Here is a 20,722-nt window from a genome sequence, read left to right as displayed (position 1 = left end):
CTCTCCTCCATGGAGGTCGCCCAGGAGCCGGCATCCGTCTCCGTGCTGTCATCGGCACCGGCATTGACCCAGTGGTCTTGCCAGGCACCGGGCCTGGGTACCCCGGTGCCGCATCCTTGGGCACAGTCTCAACCGGCACCGAGCCTGGGCACCCCGGTGCCGCAACTGCTGGCGACACAGCCGACACTGGGCCTGGGCACCCCGGTGCCGCAGCTGCTGGCGGCTCAGCTGGCGTCAGGCCTGAGCACCACGGTGCCACAACTGCTGGCGACTCAGCCGGCACTGGGCCTGGGCACCCCGGTGCCGCAACTGGGGGCCGTTGATCACTCGGCACCGGGCCTGGGTCCCCTGGTGCTGCAACCGTCAGTGGGCCTTCCGGCACAAGCCATGGGTCCCCTGGCCCCTAACGTAGTGCGGCCACGGCGCACTCATGCGGGCAAGCCCGAATCGATGGCAAGGTTTGCCCCGCTCTCTTCATTGGCTCCACCCTGGCCGGAGTCCGACTACTCTTCGGACTCGGATGCTCCCTCCGTCCATTCAAGCTCCTCGAGGGCATCCTCGACCCATAGATCGAGGTCCAGACATAGGAGGGACCACACTCAACAAACGTGGCCTCCACACCCACAGTGGCCTTTCTGTACCCCCTGGGCCTACCACCAGTGGCAGGGTCAGATGCCCCCTTCTTTGGGTTTGGGGTCGTCAGGGCACCGTTCCCGTCCGTCTGCGTGCCTGTCTCGAGCCCCTCCCTCCCTGCTCCGGGCACCCCAACCCGATCCAGCAGCACCGCAACCATTGGCACCGGAGGTGGTCCCATCGGAAGTGCAAGCTGCCCAGTCGGCACCGCAGCTGATGACAACGGTTCCTGTGCCAGTTCAGGAGTCCTCGTTGTCTTCATCACTGGACGAGGCACTGGCAGATCCTGCACCAAGTCTGCCGTCAATGGATGCCCATACGCACCAAGACCTCCTCCGCCGTATGGCTGCCAACTTGGCCGTGCCGGTGGAACCTGTTATTGAGGACACAGATCCAATGATGGATATACTCACGGACGACGCGCCTGCGCGACTAGCCTTACCGCTTAACAAAATGGTATCAAAGATCACCAATGCCCTGTGGCAAACGCCGGCAACCTTGACCCCTACCTTAAAAGGGGCCGAGAGGCGCTACTACGTCCCAAACTCGGGGCATGACCACCTGTACTCACAACCCACCCCTGGGTCCTTGGTTGTGCAGGCCGCGGCCCAAAAGGAAAGGCTTCCCCAGCCGGGGCCCTCTCCAAAGGCTAGGGAGCATAAGAGGATGGATCTATTGGGCCGTAAGGTTTACGCCACGGGGGCGTTACAGCTCTGCATCGCAACTCAGCAGGCGATGCTGAGCAGGTATGCCTTTAACACATGGCAGGCTGTCGAGAACTTCCGAGACAGACTCCCTGTGGAGGACCGTCAGGAGTTCGCGGCGGTTACCTCGGAAGGAAAGGTCATCTCGCAAACCGGCTCCAGGCGGCTCTGGACACGGTGGACTCAGCGGCCCGCACGATGGCGACCGGTGTCGTTATGCGTTGGGGGGCATAGCTCCACGTCTCGGGAATTCCCCCGGACATGCAGCATACTATTCAGGACTTGTCTTTTGAGGGCAAAGCTCTGTTCTCGGAGCACACTGACTCTAGGCTCCATACTCTGAAGGACACTAGGTCCACCCTGAAGTCATTGGGCATCCACATGCCAGCTCCGCAGCGGTGGCAGCTGCCCTATAGGCAGCAGGGAAGGGTGCAGCCACAGGTCCCACGTGGGGATTTCTGGAGGCGCTGTCCCTGGGCCTCCGGTGGGGGTTCCAGGGCTTCTGCGCACCCTCAAGGGGCTAGGGGCAGACGTTGTCGCCCCAGGGCTGATACCCAGTGTGGAGGCCCTCATGGCCCTTCCCATCAGGGCAAACCCCAGTTTTGACGCCTCGCTCGAGAGTCTCGTACCAATCTCCTACCCGGGGCCCCTGTTTGGGTCCAGGCTTTCCCTTTTTGCCCATGCATGGGCCATTATAACGTTGGATGCCTGGGTTCTCAACATAGTAAAGGGAGGGTATTCTATCCCGTTTCTAGGCCCACCGCCCTCAAAACCCCCTTCTCCGCCCTTTGTAAGGGACACCCCTCACAAATGCATCCTGTACCAGGAGGTGTCCACGCTCCTCAAAAAAGGAGGGATAGAGGAGGTTCCTCCGCAGCTACGAGGAAGGGGTTTTTGTTCCCATTATTTTGTTGTCCCCAAACCAAAGGGGGGGGTCCGTCCCATATTAGACCTTCGAGACCTAAACAGGGCGGTAGTAAAACACAAATTCAGAATGGTGACTAGCATCAGTCATCCCACTGCTGCAATTAGGAGACTGGTACATGACTCTCGACCTCAGGGACGCGTACTTCCATGTGGCAATCAGACCCAGCCACAGGAGGTTCCTCGGGTTTATGGTGGGCCAACACCATTTTCAGTTTACGGTGCTCCCTTTTGGTTTATGTATGGCACCGAGGGTCTTCACGAAATGCATGGCAGTGGTTGCTGCATATCTTTGCAAACAAGGGGTGCACGTCTTCCCATACCTCGATGACTGGTTGATCCAGAGTTGCTCGTACGGGCAAGTAGAAGCTCACGTGGCACTCACAAGAGCCCTCTTCCTAAGGTTAGGACCCCTCATAAATATCGAGAAGTCGTCCCTAACCTCCTCACAACACATACAGTTTGTGGGGGCCCTCCTTAATTCAAGGGTGGCCAGGGTGTTGCTGCCCAAAAGCAGGTTTCTCTCCATAATGGAACTGATCTCAGGGCTCTATCGATCCCCTATAACGACTCCTCGGGTCTGCTCCAGGCTCCTGGGCCATATGGCTGCGTGTACGTACACGGTCTGCCATGCTCGGTTGCGGATGAGACCCATGCAGGCGTGGTTGGCGAAGGCCTTCAGCCAGTCCAGGGGTCTTTGGGACTTGGTAGTTATGGTGCCCAAAGTAATTCTGGACTCCCTCCTATGGTGGACTCAGGAACCGGTGGTTCGCAGTGGGGTCCTGTTCAATCCCCTTCCCCCCTCCCTGACGCTGGTCACCGATGCATCCGATCTGGGCTGGGGAGCGCACCTGGGACGTCACAGGACGCAGGGCCTTTGGTCCCCCTTGGAGTGAACCTTGCACATAAACGTCAGGGAATTGCGGGCAGTGAGGCGAGCCTGCAAAGCCTTCCTGCCAAGACTCGCCCACCGCTCGATCCTGGTCCGTATGGACAACACAGTGGCTGTTTTTTATCTCAACAAGCAGGGTGGGGCGCGTTCACCTCCCCTCGGCAAAGAGGCCCTACAACTTTGGCATTTGTGCATCACGCACGACATCACTCCTCAAGCGGAATACCTCCCGGGGTGCAAGAACCTCCTAGCGGACACTCTGAGCAGATCCTTTGGAGCCCACGAGTGGACCCTCAAGGACTCTGCTCTCCGTTAGGTTTTCCGCAGGTGGGGTTATCCCCAACTAGACCTGTTCGCCTCGGCAAGCAATGCCAAGTGCAGGAGTTACTGCTCCCTGCTGGGGCTGGGGAAATATTCCCAGGGGGATGCCCTGACGACCATGTGGCCGGGGGGCATCCTCTACGCTTTTCCTCCATTTCCCTTGATCTCCAGAGTACTGACCAGGGCAAGAACATTTCGGTCCTTGATCATCCTCATAGCCCCCAGGTGGCCCAGACAGTTCTGGTTCCCCATCCTGGTGGACATGCTGGTCCAGGACCCAATACCTCTCCCTCCAGTCCAGGATCTGCTGACTCAACCCTGGGGCGAGGAAGTCATGGTTCACCCGGATCTCCGGTCTCTCCACCTAATGGCATGGTTTATCCGTGGTTGAACCAACCGGAAAGGGAATGTTCCTGAGAGGTTCAGATGGTTCTCCTCAGTAGTAGGAAACCCTCTACCAGGCGGTTGTACGCAGCCAAGTGGCGGCGCTTCTCGTCTTGGGCGTCCTGAAGAGGAGTGTACCCATCCTCGGCTCCTATCCCAACTATCCTTGACTATCTTTTCCAGCTTCGGTCTAGTGGCCTATCTTTCTCTTCTGTCAAAGTCCATGCGGCATCTCTCTCTCCGCCTTCCATGTTGGTACAGCAGGAGTCTCCCTTTTTTCTAACCCAGTGGTTAAACGGTTTCTTACTGGCCTGGAAAAGCTGTACCCCTCGGTGAGGGCCCCGCTTTCCACCTGGGACCTTAACGTGGTCCTCCACAGGCTTATGCTACCTCCCTTTGAACCGCTGGCCACGTGTTCCCTGCTGCACCTTTCATTGAAGGTTGCTTTTATCCTGGCTGTTACATCAGCTTGGAGGGTGTCGGAACTAAGGGCGTTAACTATAGACCTGCCCTACCTTGTCTTTTCCAGTAACAATATAAGGCTACGGCCTCATCCAGCCTTCCTTCCAAAGGTAGTATCACCATTCCACCTGTCCCAGGAGATTTATCTCCCAGTGTTTTTCCCAAAGCCCCACGCCTCCTCTAAGGAGCGGGCTCTGCACTCCTTGAACATTAAATGGGTGCTGGCGTTCTATATTGATAGGACCAGGCTGTTCCGTAAATCACAACAGTTGTTTATTGCATTCGGGGACAGGGTCAAAGAGTCACCTATTTCCACGCAAAGGCTATCAAGATGGGTGGTGCAATGAATCACAGAGTGCTATCACCTGGCTGGTAAAACCCCACCCAGGGTGAAGGCACACTCCACCAGGGCGCAGGCATCCTCGGTAGCCTTTGGTGCCCAGGTACCGATCACAGAAATTTGCAGGGCAGCCACTTGGTCTTCCCTTCATACGTTTGCAACACATTATGCACTACCTCAACAGGCCAGGGAGGATGCAAGGGTGGGCTCCGCAGTCCTTGAATCTGTGATGTAAATATGTACATATATAGATCTGGTTGTCTTGTTCTGGGTTGGTGACTTGTCACTGTTATTGTTCAAATAAATCTGTTTATTGTTCACCTTCCTTTATGACTCTGGTGCTATGACTGTTCTGACCCCTCCTCCTTGGGGTTAGCTTGGTAGTCACCTACTTCAAATGGACATGAGCAACCACTCGAAGAAGAAAAGAACGGTTACTTACCTGTAACTGTTGTTCTTTGAGATGTGTTGCTCATGTTCATTCGACTCCCACCCTACCTCCTCTTTGTCGGAATATCCGGCAAGAAGGAACTGAGGTGGGGCAGCGCCAGCAGGGGTACTTATGCCCCGCCATGGAGGCGCCACTCCAGAGGGCGCCCTGCCGGCACTACGGGTACCGCTAGGGAAAACGCTCCGGAAGACGCGGTGCGCACACCTACTTCAAATGGACATGAGCAACACATCTCGAAGAACAACAGTTACAGGTAACTAACCGTTCTTTTCCGCTCTACCCCTGCTAAGGACTGTACGAGATTGTATTTGTTTGGCAGAAAAGTCTATACATCATCCACACTGCAATTCAGAGTCACCAGTTATACCGCACTCCTCAGTAAATATGACTTCAACAAATATTCAAAGTTCAACACCTTTTATTGAGGACATACCCAAGGCCAAGAAACAGCAGTTTAAGGCTGTCATTGCAGAAGGACGTGTGTGTCTTGAGGTGTTTTAGCTGGTTTTTCGTCCCCCCCGGTTCTGTATTTTACTTTTTTATATAGAATATTACAGTCTTTTTAAAAAAAAATTAAGTTGCCTCAAATATTTTAAATAGAGGGCTGGGGTAAAAATATTTTAAATAAAATAAGGACATGCAATATCATGAACAACTTTATAAAAGGCTGCTCTTCATGGTGAGGACACCACCACTAGATTGACAGCAATCACTATTGTTATGAAATGGGCCTCCTGGTTCAACTCTTCGGCATTTCCTCATGAGATAGTTAGCTGTGGAGGAGCTACCATTTGAGGGTGAGAAATTGTTTTCAGCTAAAACCAACAAGGTCCTTCACTCCATGAAGGATCCCAATGATGCTCTGCTCTCTTGGTATCCATACACCTGCAACCAAGAAGAGGCAGTATAGATACCAACCATACCCAAGGCCAAGGTATCCAGCTTACACATATAAGCACCAGAGACATAACCACCAACCACAACAACGTGGTCATGGCAGAAAGCAGCGCTACCAATCAGCCACAGTAACAAAATAAGCAAATTTTAGATGTTGGTCGAGAGACCAAAAATGATTTTATCTGCTCCAGAGTTGTCAATAAATAATAAGCCATTCATCCATTGCCTTCCATCCTTTTATACCAACTGGCAGAGCATAACATGATAAATGGGTGCTACAAACAATACTCTCAGGATACACCATTCCTTTTCTCTCCATCCCTCCCTCCTATCCTTCTACCTGTCCCTCTTCAGGGACCACTCTCCTGAGGCCATCTTAAAACAGGAGGTCGATCATCTCTTCCAACTGGGTGCTAAAGAAGCATTCCCACACGAATGTCAAGGGAGTGGTTTTTACTTGCACTATTTCCTCACACAGAAAGAGAATGGAGGATAATGCCCAATTTTGGATCTCAGAGCCCTCAACAAATTTGCAAAGAGGCAAAAATTTAAGAGGGTGACACTGTCTACCATTAATCCTTCTCTGGAGAAGAGAAGTCTCTGAAGAGAGTCCACCAGGAAAACTTATGTCTACAAATGGAACAGATTTTCCCAGTGGAAATGCACTCACGCTATACCCCCTGAAACCGCCCCTCTCCCCCTCCTATTGGACTACCTCTTGCACCTTAAGGAGTCAGGCCTGGTGCTAAGTACTATCAAGGTTCATGTAGCTGCTATAGCAGCCTTCCATCACACCACTGAGGGTGAGTCTTTACTTTCAAACCCAATCACCAAAAGATTCCTCTCTGGTCTATAAAACACCTTTCATCTGCTCACCTACAAATTCCCATCTGGGACCTAAATCACATGCTTGAGCCTGACAGAGCCGCCTTGGCAATCTGCCCTTGGTCATACCTGTCTATGAAGGGATCTCCTTTCTAGTCACAATAACCTCCAGTAGGAGAGTGGGGGAACTTGCCTCCCTAATGGCGGACCCCCCTTTATACAATTTTCAGCAAGGACCCCAAATTTCTCCTGAAAGTTCCATCTCCTTTCCACATCAACGAACCGATACATTTACCTGCGTTTTCCCCCAAGCCGCATACTGATCCATCACACTCAGCATGGCACACCCTCAACGTCCTCAGAGCACTCATGTTCTACGTTGATCGTACAAGAGCCTGGCGAATATCTCCTAGACTCTTCCTAGCCTTTGCAGAACGATCTAAAGAGCTCTTCTCAGAGAATCTCCAAGTGGATCTTTTCATGCATCCACACATGCTACACCATCCACAACAAAGAACCACTGGGCACCATCACTGCCCATTCTACCAGGGCCCTGTCCTCTACAACAGCTTTCCTCAAAAATGTACTTCTCCAGGACATTTGCAATGTAGCCACTTGGTCATCGGACCATACATTTGCACAACATTATACTCTGGCATCCTCCATCGCATAATCCATGGCTGTCAGACAAGCAATATTATCCTCGGTGACAATGACAGGGCTCCAAATCCACCTCCATGAGCCGACCACTGCTTTATAGTCACCCAGAGTGGAGCACCTCCAGGGACACTACTTGAAGAAGAAGAAGAAGAAGAAGAGTTACTCAGCTTGTGCAGTAACAGTGGTTCTTTGAGATGTGTGTCCCCGTGGGTGCTCCACTACCCTACCTCCTTCCTGTGTTTTGGAGCCCCTTTACTAGCAAAGGTAGAGAAGGAACAGAGGGAGCTGCGCTGTGCATGCACCTAATGGATACCAACGGTACGGGGGGGGGTGCTACAGCATGTGTGTGGCGTGGTGGGCACTGCTAGAAAATCTCTAATTTCCGGTGCAAGGATGCACCAGCACCCCCGGGGACACATATCTTGAAGAGCCACCGTTACTACACAAGATGAGTAACTATTTCTTCTTCTTCGATTGGCCCCATGGGTGCTCCACTCCTGGTGTCGGGTCCCATCCCGGCGCCGCAAATCGGAGAGGTATCAGAGCTGTGGTTCGCTGTACCACACATGCATGGTTGCCTTTGGTGGTGTTTGCGCCTTTGATCTGTGGCGCACGGTCTGGCCCCGCTCAGTTCCTCTCATCCACCCCCGGTCGCGGACGGAGCTCCCTTTCTGTCAGTTTCAGCTTTGATCATTCTCTTTAGATCTCGTCAACAACTGTAAATAGTTTCAGAGCTTTTCATCAGTTACTTACTCTCTTCAATAGTTTCTAGTTAACTATATGAAAACAATTTTTTTTCTTCCCTCATAACTTTAGGACAAGCCATTACGGCTACCTGCTTTACTAAAGGAATAAGGAGACAGATGGACGCGGGAGAGCAGCTGGTCAATTTCTCTCTCCCGATCACTTTCAACTATGTCGGCATCCCCGGGTTTTAAAAAATGTTCCATCTGCCGAGAAGCCATGCCGGCTTCTGATGGACATGACTCATGTATTAGGTGCTTGGGGGAGACTCATGTCCCCCAAAAATGTACCCATTGTACTAAGTTAACTGCAAGGGTGGGGAAGGATCAAGACGTGTCTCAAAATGATTATGTATGGCAAGGCTCTTGAGGCTGATGCCATCCCAACCTCAGGGACAGGAACACATAAGCGGCGGGCCACATCTCCTGGGACGGCCATTACAAACAAGAAGAAGGCGTCCCCAACACGATTCCTCCCGCCTACCAGCAGGGCAAGATGCCTTGAGAAATCTTCTGGGGCTACTACCCCATGACAGCAAGCGGCTCCCAGGACAAAGAGATCCTCTGAGCCGGGACCAAGAGCATGAGCCACGTTGGCTCTAGCAGCAGCGCGAAAGCCAGCACCGCCAACGGCTGCTCAAGCGGTGCCGGCTGTGGTGTGATTAACTCCTTCGGTGCCGAATCCATAAGCATCCCCTGCTACACTGCCAGCACCGCGCACTATGCCGGCACCAACCACATTGGTGGCACCGTCAACACCGCCCCCATGTGGGGGCTCCTCAGCACTGCAGCCACATTTGGCACTGGGCTCACCAGCTGTGCATGAAATTGACAAGGCTCCCCACCTCGCAAAGCGGCAAAGGAAATTTACAAGGTACTGTCTCCGTCTCCTACCTTTTCTCCAGGACCGTCTCCTTCTCCACCAAGGCACCAACGGCACCAGGACTACAGTGTCTCTCCTACCTACCAAACACACAGATGACCCGCCTATAGGGACACTGTCTACATAGAAGTGTGACGCTCTCCATCGCGTTCTCATTCACCCAGGTGGTCACCAAGTTGTAGATCACCTAGACTATCACCATGGCATGTCTATTATGTCCGCAGTGAACGATCCTCCAGATACTCGTCCTCAGCACGTTCTGAACAGTATTATGGACACTACTACAGGGCTGACTATGATCATTTCCACCATGGGCACGCTTCTTTGTCCTACAGGGGCTCTTCATGAACCCCCTATCACCCAACGTGCAATACTTACCTGAGCGCTCGCAGCAGATACTTTCGCCATCTCCATCGAATAACCTGGCTGCCCACCACGAACACTCGGAACCAGAAGAAGGCCAATTGTCCGAAGCAGAAGATCTTCACCACAACTGATTGTACCTTTTCTTCACTGGATGAGGCAATGATTCCAGGCGACATCTCTCTACTGATTGACCTGAAACAGTTTCAGGACCTGTTCAAAAGAGTTGCAAACACACAAGAAATACAATTAGCAGTTGTTCCCACTAAACAACATCATCTCCTGAAGAATCTGCGACAGCAACAGCGAGCAAAAATTGCCCTTCCTATTGATGAAGCAATCATGGAAGTAGCAGAGGAAATATGGCAGACCCCGACATCAGTTGCGCCAACAAGTAAAAAGGTTGATAGGAAATATTTTGTGCCCGCCAAAGGGTTGGATTTCCTTTTCAGTCATCCTCAACCCAACTCCCTGGTAGTTGATGCGGTGCAGCACAGAGCAAAAGCACCTCAATACAAAAACACATTGTCAGACAAGGACAGTAAGAAATTAGATATCTTTGGCAGTAAAGTTCACTCTTCGGCTACGTTGTTATTACGTATTGCAAATTATTTGGCCCATCTTTCAAACCATAATTTCAACAATTATCTAAAGTTGGCGGAGTTGCTACAACACTTCCCAGATGCCAAGAAACCTTTATTGAAGGCCATAGTCCCGGAGGGGTACATATACTGTAATACCACTTTACAGATGGCCATGGATGTGGCCGATACAGCCGCACAAGTCACAGCTACGGGAGTTGCCATGAGACTGTCTTTCTGGTTAGCCTCTGCAGGAGCCCCGCGGGAGCTTCAGAATAAGGTGGAAGACCTACCCTTTGATAAGCACAAGCTTTTCGCTCCTAACACCGATGAGGTTCTCCATTTTGGCAAGGACTCCCATACTACTCTACGTACATTGGGAATGCACACACATCCTTATAGGCGCAAACATTATTACCCTTATCAACGAAGGTTTGATTACACGTTTAATAAACAACAACCACGTGCCCAAGATAACCAACGCTTCTGACAACATCCTCAATGCAAACAGCCCCAGATAAATCGTTCGTCCAATCAATCTGTGGCAAAGCAGCAAATTTGACTTCCCCATCGAGGATGCAAACACGACTCCCACGTTCAACTCTGTCCAGTTCTTTCACCATCGGCTGAAGCCATACCACCATCATTGGTCCAATATCACCTCGGACAAGTGGGTACTGGAAGTAGTACAATCTGGTTTCTCCATTCCCTTTCTCACCATTCCCCCAACTACCTCACCTACCCCATTCCTTTTCAGGGACCCCTCTCACGAGCACCTGTTGAAACAAGCAGTTCAGTGCCTTCTGAACATCGGTGTGATAGAGAGGGTACTAAGACAGTTTTGAGGGAAAGGATTTTATTCCTGATACTTCCTCACTCCAAAAAAGACAAGAGGATGGAGACCCATTTTGGACCTATGCAAGTTAAATCACTACCTCCGGAAACATCGATTCAAGATGGTGACTTTAAATACTATCATTCCATTGTTGAACAGGGGAGACTGGTTTGCAGTCCTCAACCTGCAGAATGCCTACTTCCACATAGCAATCCATGTGGCACACAGACGTTTCCTCCGCTTCCAACTAAGGGAAGACCATTTTCAGTACAGAGTACTGCCTTTTGGTTTGGCATGCGCACTCAGAGTCTTCACCAAAACCCTAGCGATAGTGACTGCCCACTTACGCAGAGTAGGAGTGACAATTTTTCCCTACTTGGACGACTGCCTCATCAGAGCACGAACATATACAGAGGCGAGGCAAATGGTAACAATGGCCTCTCAGACCTTCAAATCTCTGGGTCTCCTCATAAATGTGCAAAAGTCTTCACTAGAGCTGACTCAGGACCTGACTTTCATAGGAGCAAGACTCGATTTGAAGACAGCACGTGCTTTCTTACCCACTGAACGTTTTACTGCAATTCGAGACCTTGTATACACGCTGACACATGCTCCAACGCTTCCCGTTAGCGCTTGTTTACAACCAATGGGGCACATGGCTGCTTCAACTACTGTAGTTCAAAACACAAAGTTGCATTTTCGCTGCCTCCAACACTGATTGGCCACAGTTTATACTCCAGTGAAAGACAGCGTCCACAAAGTAGTGGTACTACCACCACATGTGCAACAATCCCGGCAGTGGTGGACCAAGCCACACAACCTCATGAAGGGCATTCCCTTCCATCGCCCACAACCGTCAAAACAAATAACAATGGATGCGTCTCTTACCAATTGGAGAGCGGATATGGATAACCTCACTGTCCAAGGTCGCTGGTCCACTCAGGAGATGCTCTTATATATCAACGTTCTTGAGCTAAGAGCAGTACGACACAAGTGCCAGCATTTTCAGTACCATATAAGAAACACGACTACCAGAATCCTCATGGACAACATTGCCACCATGTATTACGTGAACAGACAGGGAGGCACTCGATCCCGATCCCGCTATATAGAAACAATGCGCTTGTGGAACTGGTGTATCCGCAACAACACCGTGTTAATGGCCTCCTATCTACTGGGTATCCACAACTCTATTGCGGATTCACTCAGATGTTTTCCCCATGAGCACGAATGGGAAATTCGCACAGACATTCTGCATTGTATTTTCATCCGGTGGGGATTTCCTACTATAGACTTATTCGCGACTTCAGCCAACGCCAAGTGTCCCAACTATTGTTCCAGAGCAGGAATAGGACGCCATTCTCTGGGAGATGCCTTTCTCCGCCACTGGGGAACGTTATTATTATACGCTTTTCCCCTGGTCGTCCTAGTACCCAAGATTCTGGAAAAGGTCACCATAGAAAAGGCACAAGTAATTCTCATAGTGCCAGTGTGGGCACATCAGCCCTGGTATTCAACACTCCACCAGATGTCTGTCACAGCACTGTATGGGTATGTCTACACTACCCCCCTAGTTCGAACTAGGGGGGTAATGTATGCATACCGAACTTGCTAATGAAGCCCGGGATTTGAATTTCCCGGGCTTCATTAGCATAAAGCCGGTGCCGCCATTTTTAAAAGCCGGCTAGTGCGACCCTGTGCCGCGCAGCTACACGTGGCACGGACTAGATAGTTCGGATTAGGCTTCCTAATCCGAACTATCTGTACGCCTCGTGGAACGAGGAACGAGGCGTACAGATAGTTCGGATTAGGAAGCCTAATCCGAACTATCTAGTCCGTGCCGCGTGTAGCCGCGCGGCACGGGGTCGCACTAGCCGGCTTTTAAAAATGGCGGCGCTGGCTTTATGCTAATGAAGCGCGGGAAATTCAAATCCCGGGCTTCATTAGCAAGTTCGGTATGCATACATTACCCCCCTAGTTCGAACTAGGGGGGTAGTGTAGACATACCCTATGCTCTTCCTCTTCTCCCAAACCTCTTGAATCAAGACAATGGCTCCCTGTGTCATCCGAAACCTTCCACCTCACGGCATGGATGCTAGTTGGTTCAACTCTGCTGAACACTCATACTCACAAAGAGTCAAACAAGTATTAATACACAGCAGGAAGGATTCCACTTATCTAGCCAAATGGACCAGATTTAAGGCCTGGTGCGACAGTAATAATATGGATCTGCACGCTACTAATGTATCCCAGATACTTGATTATATTCTACATCTTCATGACACAGGCCTTGCAATAGCCTCCTTGAGAGTGCATTTAGCGGCAATTAGTGCATTTCATCGTGTGGAGGAGGGGTTCTCCTTTTTGCTCACCCCACCACAAAGAGGTTCCTGAAAGGACTCATGAACCTCAACCCACCACAACCACCACCACCACCACCACCACCACCATTCTGGGACATAGACTTTGTTCTGGACTCATTGACTCGCCCCTTTGAATCCTTAGCCACAATATCATTGCAACTCCTTATCACTAAACTTCTATTTCTGCTTGCCCTTACATCAACTCGCAGTGAGCAAGATAGCAGTGTTCGTGTCATCACCACCTTATACAGTCTTTACTAAAGAGTCAGTGACACTGAGATCTCATCCGGCATTTATTCCGAAAGTTTGTATGGATTTTCACATCAACGAACCGGTTGTGTTTCCCTGTTTCTATCCCAAGCCTCATACTTCAAGGCAAGACTCAGTATTACACACACTGGATGTAAGGAGGGCACTAGCGTTTTACATCGAAAAACGCAGCAGTTCAGGAAATCGGAATGTCTAATAGTGTCGCTAGCGGACCGCTCCAAGGGACAACCCTTAACTTCCCAGCGCATTGCAAGACTAATAGTGTCATGTATTACCACCTGATATTTCATATGTAACAAACCTCTTTCCTGCCCACCCAGGGCCCATTCTACTAGAGCAGTAGCCACTACTACAGCCTTTCTAAGAGGTGTCCCATTTCGAGACATTTGCCGAGCAGCAACATGGTCCTCCCACTCTACCTTTATGAAGCACCACACTGTAGTAAATCAATTTGCTTCCGATTCCTCGGTGGCTACAGCAGTTCTCTCTTGTACCCAAAAACCTTAATTCTGGAGCCCTCAAATGTTTGGGTACTGCTCCAAAGTCACCAGGAATGGAGCACCCACGAGGCCACTCGAAGAAGAAGTTACTCACCCTGTGAAGTAATGATTGTTCTTCGAGATGTGCCCTATGGGTGCTCCATGACCTGCCCTTTCTCCCTGCTCTGGAATTTTATGTTTCTAGTTTCAGATAGCGGGTGAGAGGAACTGAGCGGGGCCGGACCACGTGCAACAGAGCAAAGCTGCGAACGCCGCCAAAGGCAGCCACGCCTGCACGGTCTGGCAGACCACGGCTCTGATAGCTCTCTGATTTGTGGTGCCAGGGTGGGACTCGACACCAGGAGTGGAGCACCCACAGGGCACATCTTGAAGAACAATCGTTACTTCACAGGGTGAGTAACTTCTTCTTCTTTGAGATGAGTGTCCCTGGGGGTGCTCCACTACCCTCCCTTCCTCCCCTCTACTTCAGAGATCTTTTAATTAGGCTAGGTTTCTGGGTAGAGAAGGAACTGAGGGGAGGGTGGCCGCACATGTGTGATCAAGTTGCATGGTGCTCGTGTGCCCTGCTTTCCATGCATGCATGGCCCCCTAGGCACTGCTGTGAAGAATATGGTCTGTGGTGCTGAAATGCACCGACACCTGCTATGGAGCACCCACTGGGATGCTCCTCTTGAAGAACATCAGTTACTGCTAAAGATGAGTAACTTCTTCTTTTGTGGCCCTGACAGGAGCTGAATTTGGGGCATCATTTGAAGTGCCAGCAGGACAGGTGCTGCAGAACTGCCACCCTAACAGGCCCTATTGTGGGCAGCTTTTGCAGAGAGGCACTGGGATGAATGGGCCACAAATGGTGTGCCCCAAAGGCAGGTGGAGGCCCATTGGTGTGTGAGCTCCATAGCCCAGGCCTTTCAATGTCTCTCTTCTGGTTCCTGCAGGGGGACGGACGAGGCGTTCCAGGCACTAGAGGATAACCAGGTCTCCCTCTCCACTATGAAGGCCTCGCGCTTTGTCAAGCCCTTTGAGAAGGAGGTAGATCGATGGGAGCGCTGCCTCTCGCTCATCCTGGAGGTGATAGAGATGGTGCTGACTGTGCAGAGGCAGTGGATGTACCTGGAGGTGAGCAATTCCCCAACCAGCGTCTCTGCCCTTCGCTAGTCTCTGCCCCACTAGTGATGGACAGGACCTGGGTTTGCAGCTTTCACTGCCCCTTCTACCTCCTGGCCAGGAACCAGTTGGGGGGTCCCACAGTAAGGATGTTAGACTAGTCGATTAGTCAACTATCTGATAAGCATTTGCTTATTGGATAGTTTTTTGACTAGTCAACGGGCACTTCCGCATTCCTCCTTAGAAATGTACAAGAGCCCCCACTGGGCCTCTTGTGCATTTCAAAGGAGGAATGCGGAACTCCATGTACAGCCAAGGGCCAGCAGGAAGTCCCGCTGACTCCGGGCTGCATGCGGGTGCCTTCTTTGAAATGCACAAGCCTCCCCAGCAGGGGCTCTTGTGCATTTCAACGCCATGGAGCCTGGGGTCAGCGGGAGACTGAGTCCCCCGCTGACCCCGGCCTCCATTCTACACTGCATGCTGCTAGGAGCCCGGGGTCAGCTGGGGTGGCAGACTACTGGGGCAGCTCCTGCGTTGTTGACTGGCAGGTAGTATGGGATAAGGATGTTAAAATATGGTTAATTGACTAGTTGATGGAATTTCCATTGATTAGTCAACAGGCACTTCCGCATTCCTCCTTTGAAATGCACAAGAGCCTCCGCTGGCATTTCAAAGGAGGAATGCAGGGAGTCCCCAGCTGACCCGGGCTCCTAGTGGCATGCATACTCTTTGAGCACCTTGCTGATCCCGGGCTCCATGGCTTTGAAATGCACCTGCTGGGGACTCTTGTGCATTTCAAAGAAGGCACCCAGAGTCAGCGGGATTTTTGCTGACCCTGGGCTGTATGCAGAGTTCCACATTCCTCCTTTGAAATGTACAAGAGCCCCAGTGGGGTCTCTTGTACATTTCTAAGGAGGAATGCAGAAGTGTCTGTCAACTAGTCAATTAACCGCATTTTAACATCCTTATCCCACACTGCCTGTCAGTTAGCAATGCAGAGCTTTCACATGCAGAGCCAACACTTGGATCTTTGTCTCCAGGACCTGTGAGTCAGGGGAAGGGTCCCTCTCCCTGTGCAACACTGTGGGTCTGATACAAGCCCTGGTCTCCCTCAGGGATCAGGCCATTGTGGGGTTCGGTTGCTAAGCACAGCAGCTGACGCTGTGACCTAGGATGCAGTGACCTGTGGCTCATGATTCAATGGCTTGGCCCATGATTGTCTCTGGGCTGGGAAGCAGCCTGCCTGGCAGATTGTCCCTGGGATATTCCTGCCCTCTCTATTCCAATCCCCCACAGAACATCTTCCTGGGAGAAGACATCCGAAAGCAGCTGCCCCAGGAATCGGCCTCCTTTGATCAGATCAATACCAGCTGGAAAATTATCATGGACAGACTTAACAAGGATAACAATGCTCTGCGTGGGACACATTACCCAGGTAGCTGATGCTCCCCTCCCTCCAGACCCCACACCACCAGCTGGTTGATTCTTCCTATTCTACCCTGTTCCCTGCCATGGGGCTGCCTCTGCAAACTGCAGCCTCTTCTTGTCTCTAGCTCCTGAAGGGGGATCTGCTCCGTATCTGGTTCGGTGCTGTAGGGAGCTGGGGCAGGGCTCAGGAGGGTGAAACAACCCCCTGTAACAGGCTTGATCTTGTTTGTAGTCCCTTGTGTTTTAGAATGGAAAGCAAAGCCACTGTTTGCAATGTGAAAGATAGCAGCACACTGGGGCAGGGCAGGGGACTGGACTCAATGACATCTCGAGGTCCCTTCCAGTTCTACTATTCTGTGGCTCTATGACCTTTTCTGAAACTGATCAGACTCATTGCACCTGGGGCAGATGCCAGGAGACAGCAGGCTGCCACCCTGATGATCTGACAGGGTGACTCAGAGCCACAGGGAGTGTTGGATTCATGGGAATGGGAGGCTGTTCCATGCAAGCGGTAGTAGGAATAAGCTGAGTTAGGGGAGGGAGAGTGAGCAAATAAAGTGGGACTCTGCAATCTCGGACGAGGACTTGACCTTGCATCTGAAGGGGTGGAGGTGGTGGGAGCTTTCTGGGGCAAGGTTGCTGTGACCTGTCTGGGTTGGGGCCAGCAGGAGTCAAAGGGCCTGTGGTGCTTTTCCCCCAGGCCTCCTGGACAAGTTGGTTGAGATGAACGGTGCCCTGGAGGAAATCCAGAAATCCCTAGACATGTACCTGGAGACTAAGCGCCACATCTTCCCCCGCTTCTACTTCCTGTCCAATGATGACCTACTGGAGATCCTGGGCCAGTCGCGCAACCCTGAGGCCGTGCAGCCCCACCTCAAGAAGTGCTTCGATAACATTAAGTCCCTCAAAATCCAGAAGGTGTGGAGCCAGCCCAGCCTCTTCCTGCTGCATACAGAGCCCACAACCCGTCTCTCCATTAGGGATGTTAAGTAGCGATTAATTTGCTAGTTGAGAAGTCGATGGAATTTCCATCGACTAGTTGACTAGTAGTTAGGGAAAGGCAGTTACAGCACTCCCTTCCAGGACTCATCACAACCCCTCCCCCCAGCTCTGCACTCTTAAAGGGATAGAGAGGAGCCAGTGCACAAAGACGCTTTCTCAGTCTCTGGTCCCCTGCCAGGTCTCAGGAAAACCCCAGCTTAAGCTGCCGCTGCTCTGTCCCTTTAAAAATGCAGAGTGGTAACTGAGGGTGGGGGAACTTGTGCTGGGATCCATAGGACTGGCTGCCACTGCTCTGTCCCTTTCAGAATGCAGAGTGGTGGGGAGGGGATTGTCCTGAGCTAGAGTCTATGCACACCGGCTCCTCTCTGTCCATTTAAGAGCATAAGGCGGTGGTGGTGATGGAGTGGTGGTGATAGCGTAGTCGATAGTGCTGCCCGAAAAGCTCCTGCTTATTCGGATTCCTACTCCCCCTTCAGCCCTGGGGATTGGCTAAATCCCAGCATGGGGAATGCCGTTCAGCTGACTTTTCGGACCAAGAGGGGCTTCTCCTTTGCTTCTTGACTTAACCATCTGTTTAGCAGTGCAGTGGTATCAGTCATCATGCTTCTTCACAGAGGTTGCAACACCTAACTGTTTAAACAGCTACCCTGAGTCCCCCAGGGATTCCTGGATAAACAGCTGTTGTGCCCTATTTCAAGGATGGTTGCATCTTAGAGATGTAAAATACTGCTTAGTACTGGTTAACCAGGTGTGAGAGCTAGGCTGAAGCACCCCTGTGGCAGGCCCTGTAGGTCTGGAACAGCCCCCTGCCCGCAGCAGGTGGAGAGCTGCTCTACCCCTCAGCAGTTAATTTCTCACATCCCAAGTCTTAATGCCAGATGAGAGATCTCTAGCTAAATGGATTCTGGATGGGGAGAGCAATTTTGTGGTTACAGAGGAAGGAGACAGTTTCTGGTCTGGTACAGGAAGCTGACAGCATTGCCAAGTTTGACAGCCATGCCAAGCCCTTTCCCCACCCTTTAGCCTGCCCTTGGGCTCTCTGATCCTCATGCCCACTTCATTCGGAGCATGGGAATCCAAGAGGCACTTGGAGATGGTGTGGGGCTGGGCGGAACATCATTTGCTTTTTTTTTTTTTTCAGGTGGGAATGGGCAACAAGTCTGAAGCTGTGGGCATGTACTCCCTGGATGGGGAGTATGTGGAATTTGCCCACTCAGTGCTGCTGGAAGGGCCCGTGGAGGTGAGGGCTCTTCGGGTTGGGGCAGTGGGAGCTGGGCCTTTGGGTAGCCATTCCTGCGCCCAGTGGTTTCTCTGACTCAGCATGAACTGCTGCCTGTTTCAGGCACAGGGAGGGGGAAGCTAAGAGTGAGAGGAGACACAAGGGAGGGGAGATGGGGACTTAAGTGCAGTGGTGAGTGTGAGTAGGAAAGGCACCATGTAGAAGCATTGACGGGCTTCTCCCAGTGCAACATCTCTCCTCCCCCCCTTGTGTTCTCCATGCAACCACCTGTCCTCAGCTTCTGTTGTTTCACAACTTTGGTATGGTCAGTTCAAAATGACTCCCCCTCCTGAGTCTGTGTCCACTCTGTGGCAGTTTTCCTGATGCAGGTGGGAATGGGCAACAGGTGCCAGCCCCTCTCTCTTTTCAGGCCCTGAAATCCCCTCTGCCTCCTGGCTTCAGGCCCTGGTCAGCATCTCCTGCTTGTCAGGGAAATGAGGTTGGCATGAAATAATCAGGTTACGTTGTACCCAATACGGTGTTTCTAGCGAACCCCCTATTTCCCTTCCATTTCTGTCAATCCCCCTGTTTCCAGAGAGATTCAGAGTCCAGTGCCTAGGACAGCTCATAACCCTGTCCCAAACCATGCCTCCTTCCTCCCAGTCTGGCTGAATTGCCATCACAAGCAGGACATAACCCAGGCTAGCTCCCAGCCAGCTGGGGTGAACTGCCCAAGCAGCTAGCTTGTGCTACAACCCTGCTACCAGGGCTACTTGAGCAAGCTATGATCGCATCTCTACCTGCATGTAGCTGTACCCTCAGCCACCCATCTGCCTGCCTTCCAGGAGTGGCTGTGTGATGTAGAGCGGGCCATGCGCTGGACCCTGAAGGAGCTGTTGAGAAACTGCCGCCTTGCCCTGAAAAAGATGCTGACGAAAAGGGACAAGTGGGTGAAGGAGTGGGCTGGACAGGTAACAAGTGCACCCCAGGGCAGCTGGGCCATGTACCAGATCAGCCAGCAGCTTGGGGTGGTTTCTGGGTCACATGGATTGGCTTTAGAGGCTGATCCAACTCCACTGAATTCATTGGGAGTTTTTCTAGTGACGTGGGTTGGATCAGGCCTTTGATGCATTGCATGGGCTCAGCTCATACATGAAATGAGTTTAGGGAGCCTTAGCCCAGCCACTCAGTTGAACACAGGAAGGAGGGTTCAGAATTTAGAGCAGAATATTTAATGTCGGGATTCCTGACTTCTCATCCTGGATCTAAGGGGAGTGGGGCTAATGGTTAGAGCGGGGCGGGGGCTACTGGGAGCCAGGACTCCTGGGTTCTCTCCCCAGCTCTGGGAGAAGAGTGGGGGCTGGTGGGTAAGAGCCGGGGGCTGGATTCTAGGCATTAAAGCTAGCACGAGGGAATCAAGACTCCTCGATTCTGTCCCTCGATTCTGGAGAGTGAGCCCTAGGTGTTAGAGTAGGCGCTAGGGAATCAGAACTGCTAGGCTCCATTTCTAGCTCTAGCAGGATGTAATACAGGGTTAGTCACTTTCCCTGCTGGGCCTCAGTTTTCCCCTGGGTAAAAGGGCTCTAGTGGCCCTGACCCCGTTCATGAAGTGCTGAGCCCTGGGCAGGAGAGAAGGTGCCCTGGAGTGCAGAGCAGTTGAGCTGTTCAGAGGAAGAGGGATGTGGCGCACATAACAAATGGTCACTTCTAGAATTAGGGTGATGGAGATCTGCAAGCAGGGGCTCCCCAGAACTGACAGCTCTGTGGGGCTGTGGAGTAGGGCATTTACCAGGGCCCTTCTCTCCCCCCATTGCTGGTCTTTTTCAGATGGTGATCACTGCCAGCCAGATCCAGTGGACAGCAGACGTCACCAAATGCCTGGCCAACTGCAAGGAGCGAGGGGACAAGAAATTCCTCAAGGTCATGAAAAAGAAGCAG

General features: G+C 51.8%; 1 protein-coding gene across 6 annotated transcripts in view; it reads left to right on the top strand.

The window, feature by feature from the left end:
• Window positions 1-20,722, top strand: part of DNAH2 (dynein axonemal heavy chain 2) — a 307,939-nt gene that overhangs the window by 132,790 nt on the left and 154,427 nt on the right. For all 6 annotated transcript variants that reach the window (XM_075908075.2, XM_075908076.2, XM_075908072.2 and 3 more), the window contains 6 exons: window positions 14,967-15,147; window positions 16,432-16,570; window positions 17,264-17,481; window positions 18,707-18,805; window positions 19,630-19,755; window positions 20,612-20,722. In XM_075908075.2, coding sequence (XP_075764190.2) covers window positions 14,967-15,147; window positions 16,432-16,570; window positions 17,264-17,481; window positions 18,707-18,805; window positions 19,630-19,755; window positions 20,612-20,722 — 874 coding nt within the window. The remainder of the gene's footprint in view (window positions 1-14,966; window positions 15,148-16,431; window positions 16,571-17,263; window positions 17,482-18,706; window positions 18,806-19,629; window positions 19,756-20,611) is intronic.

The sequence above is a fragment of the Pelodiscus sinensis genome, chromosome 22 (genome assembly GCF_052426305.1).
Source record: "Pelodiscus sinensis isolate ZL-2025 chromosome 22, ASM5242630v1, whole genome shotgun sequence".
Taxonomy (NCBI): domain Eukaryota; kingdom Metazoa; phylum Chordata; order Testudines; family Trionychidae; genus Pelodiscus; species Pelodiscus sinensis.
This window is presented reverse-complemented; position numbering and strand designations above follow the sequence as displayed.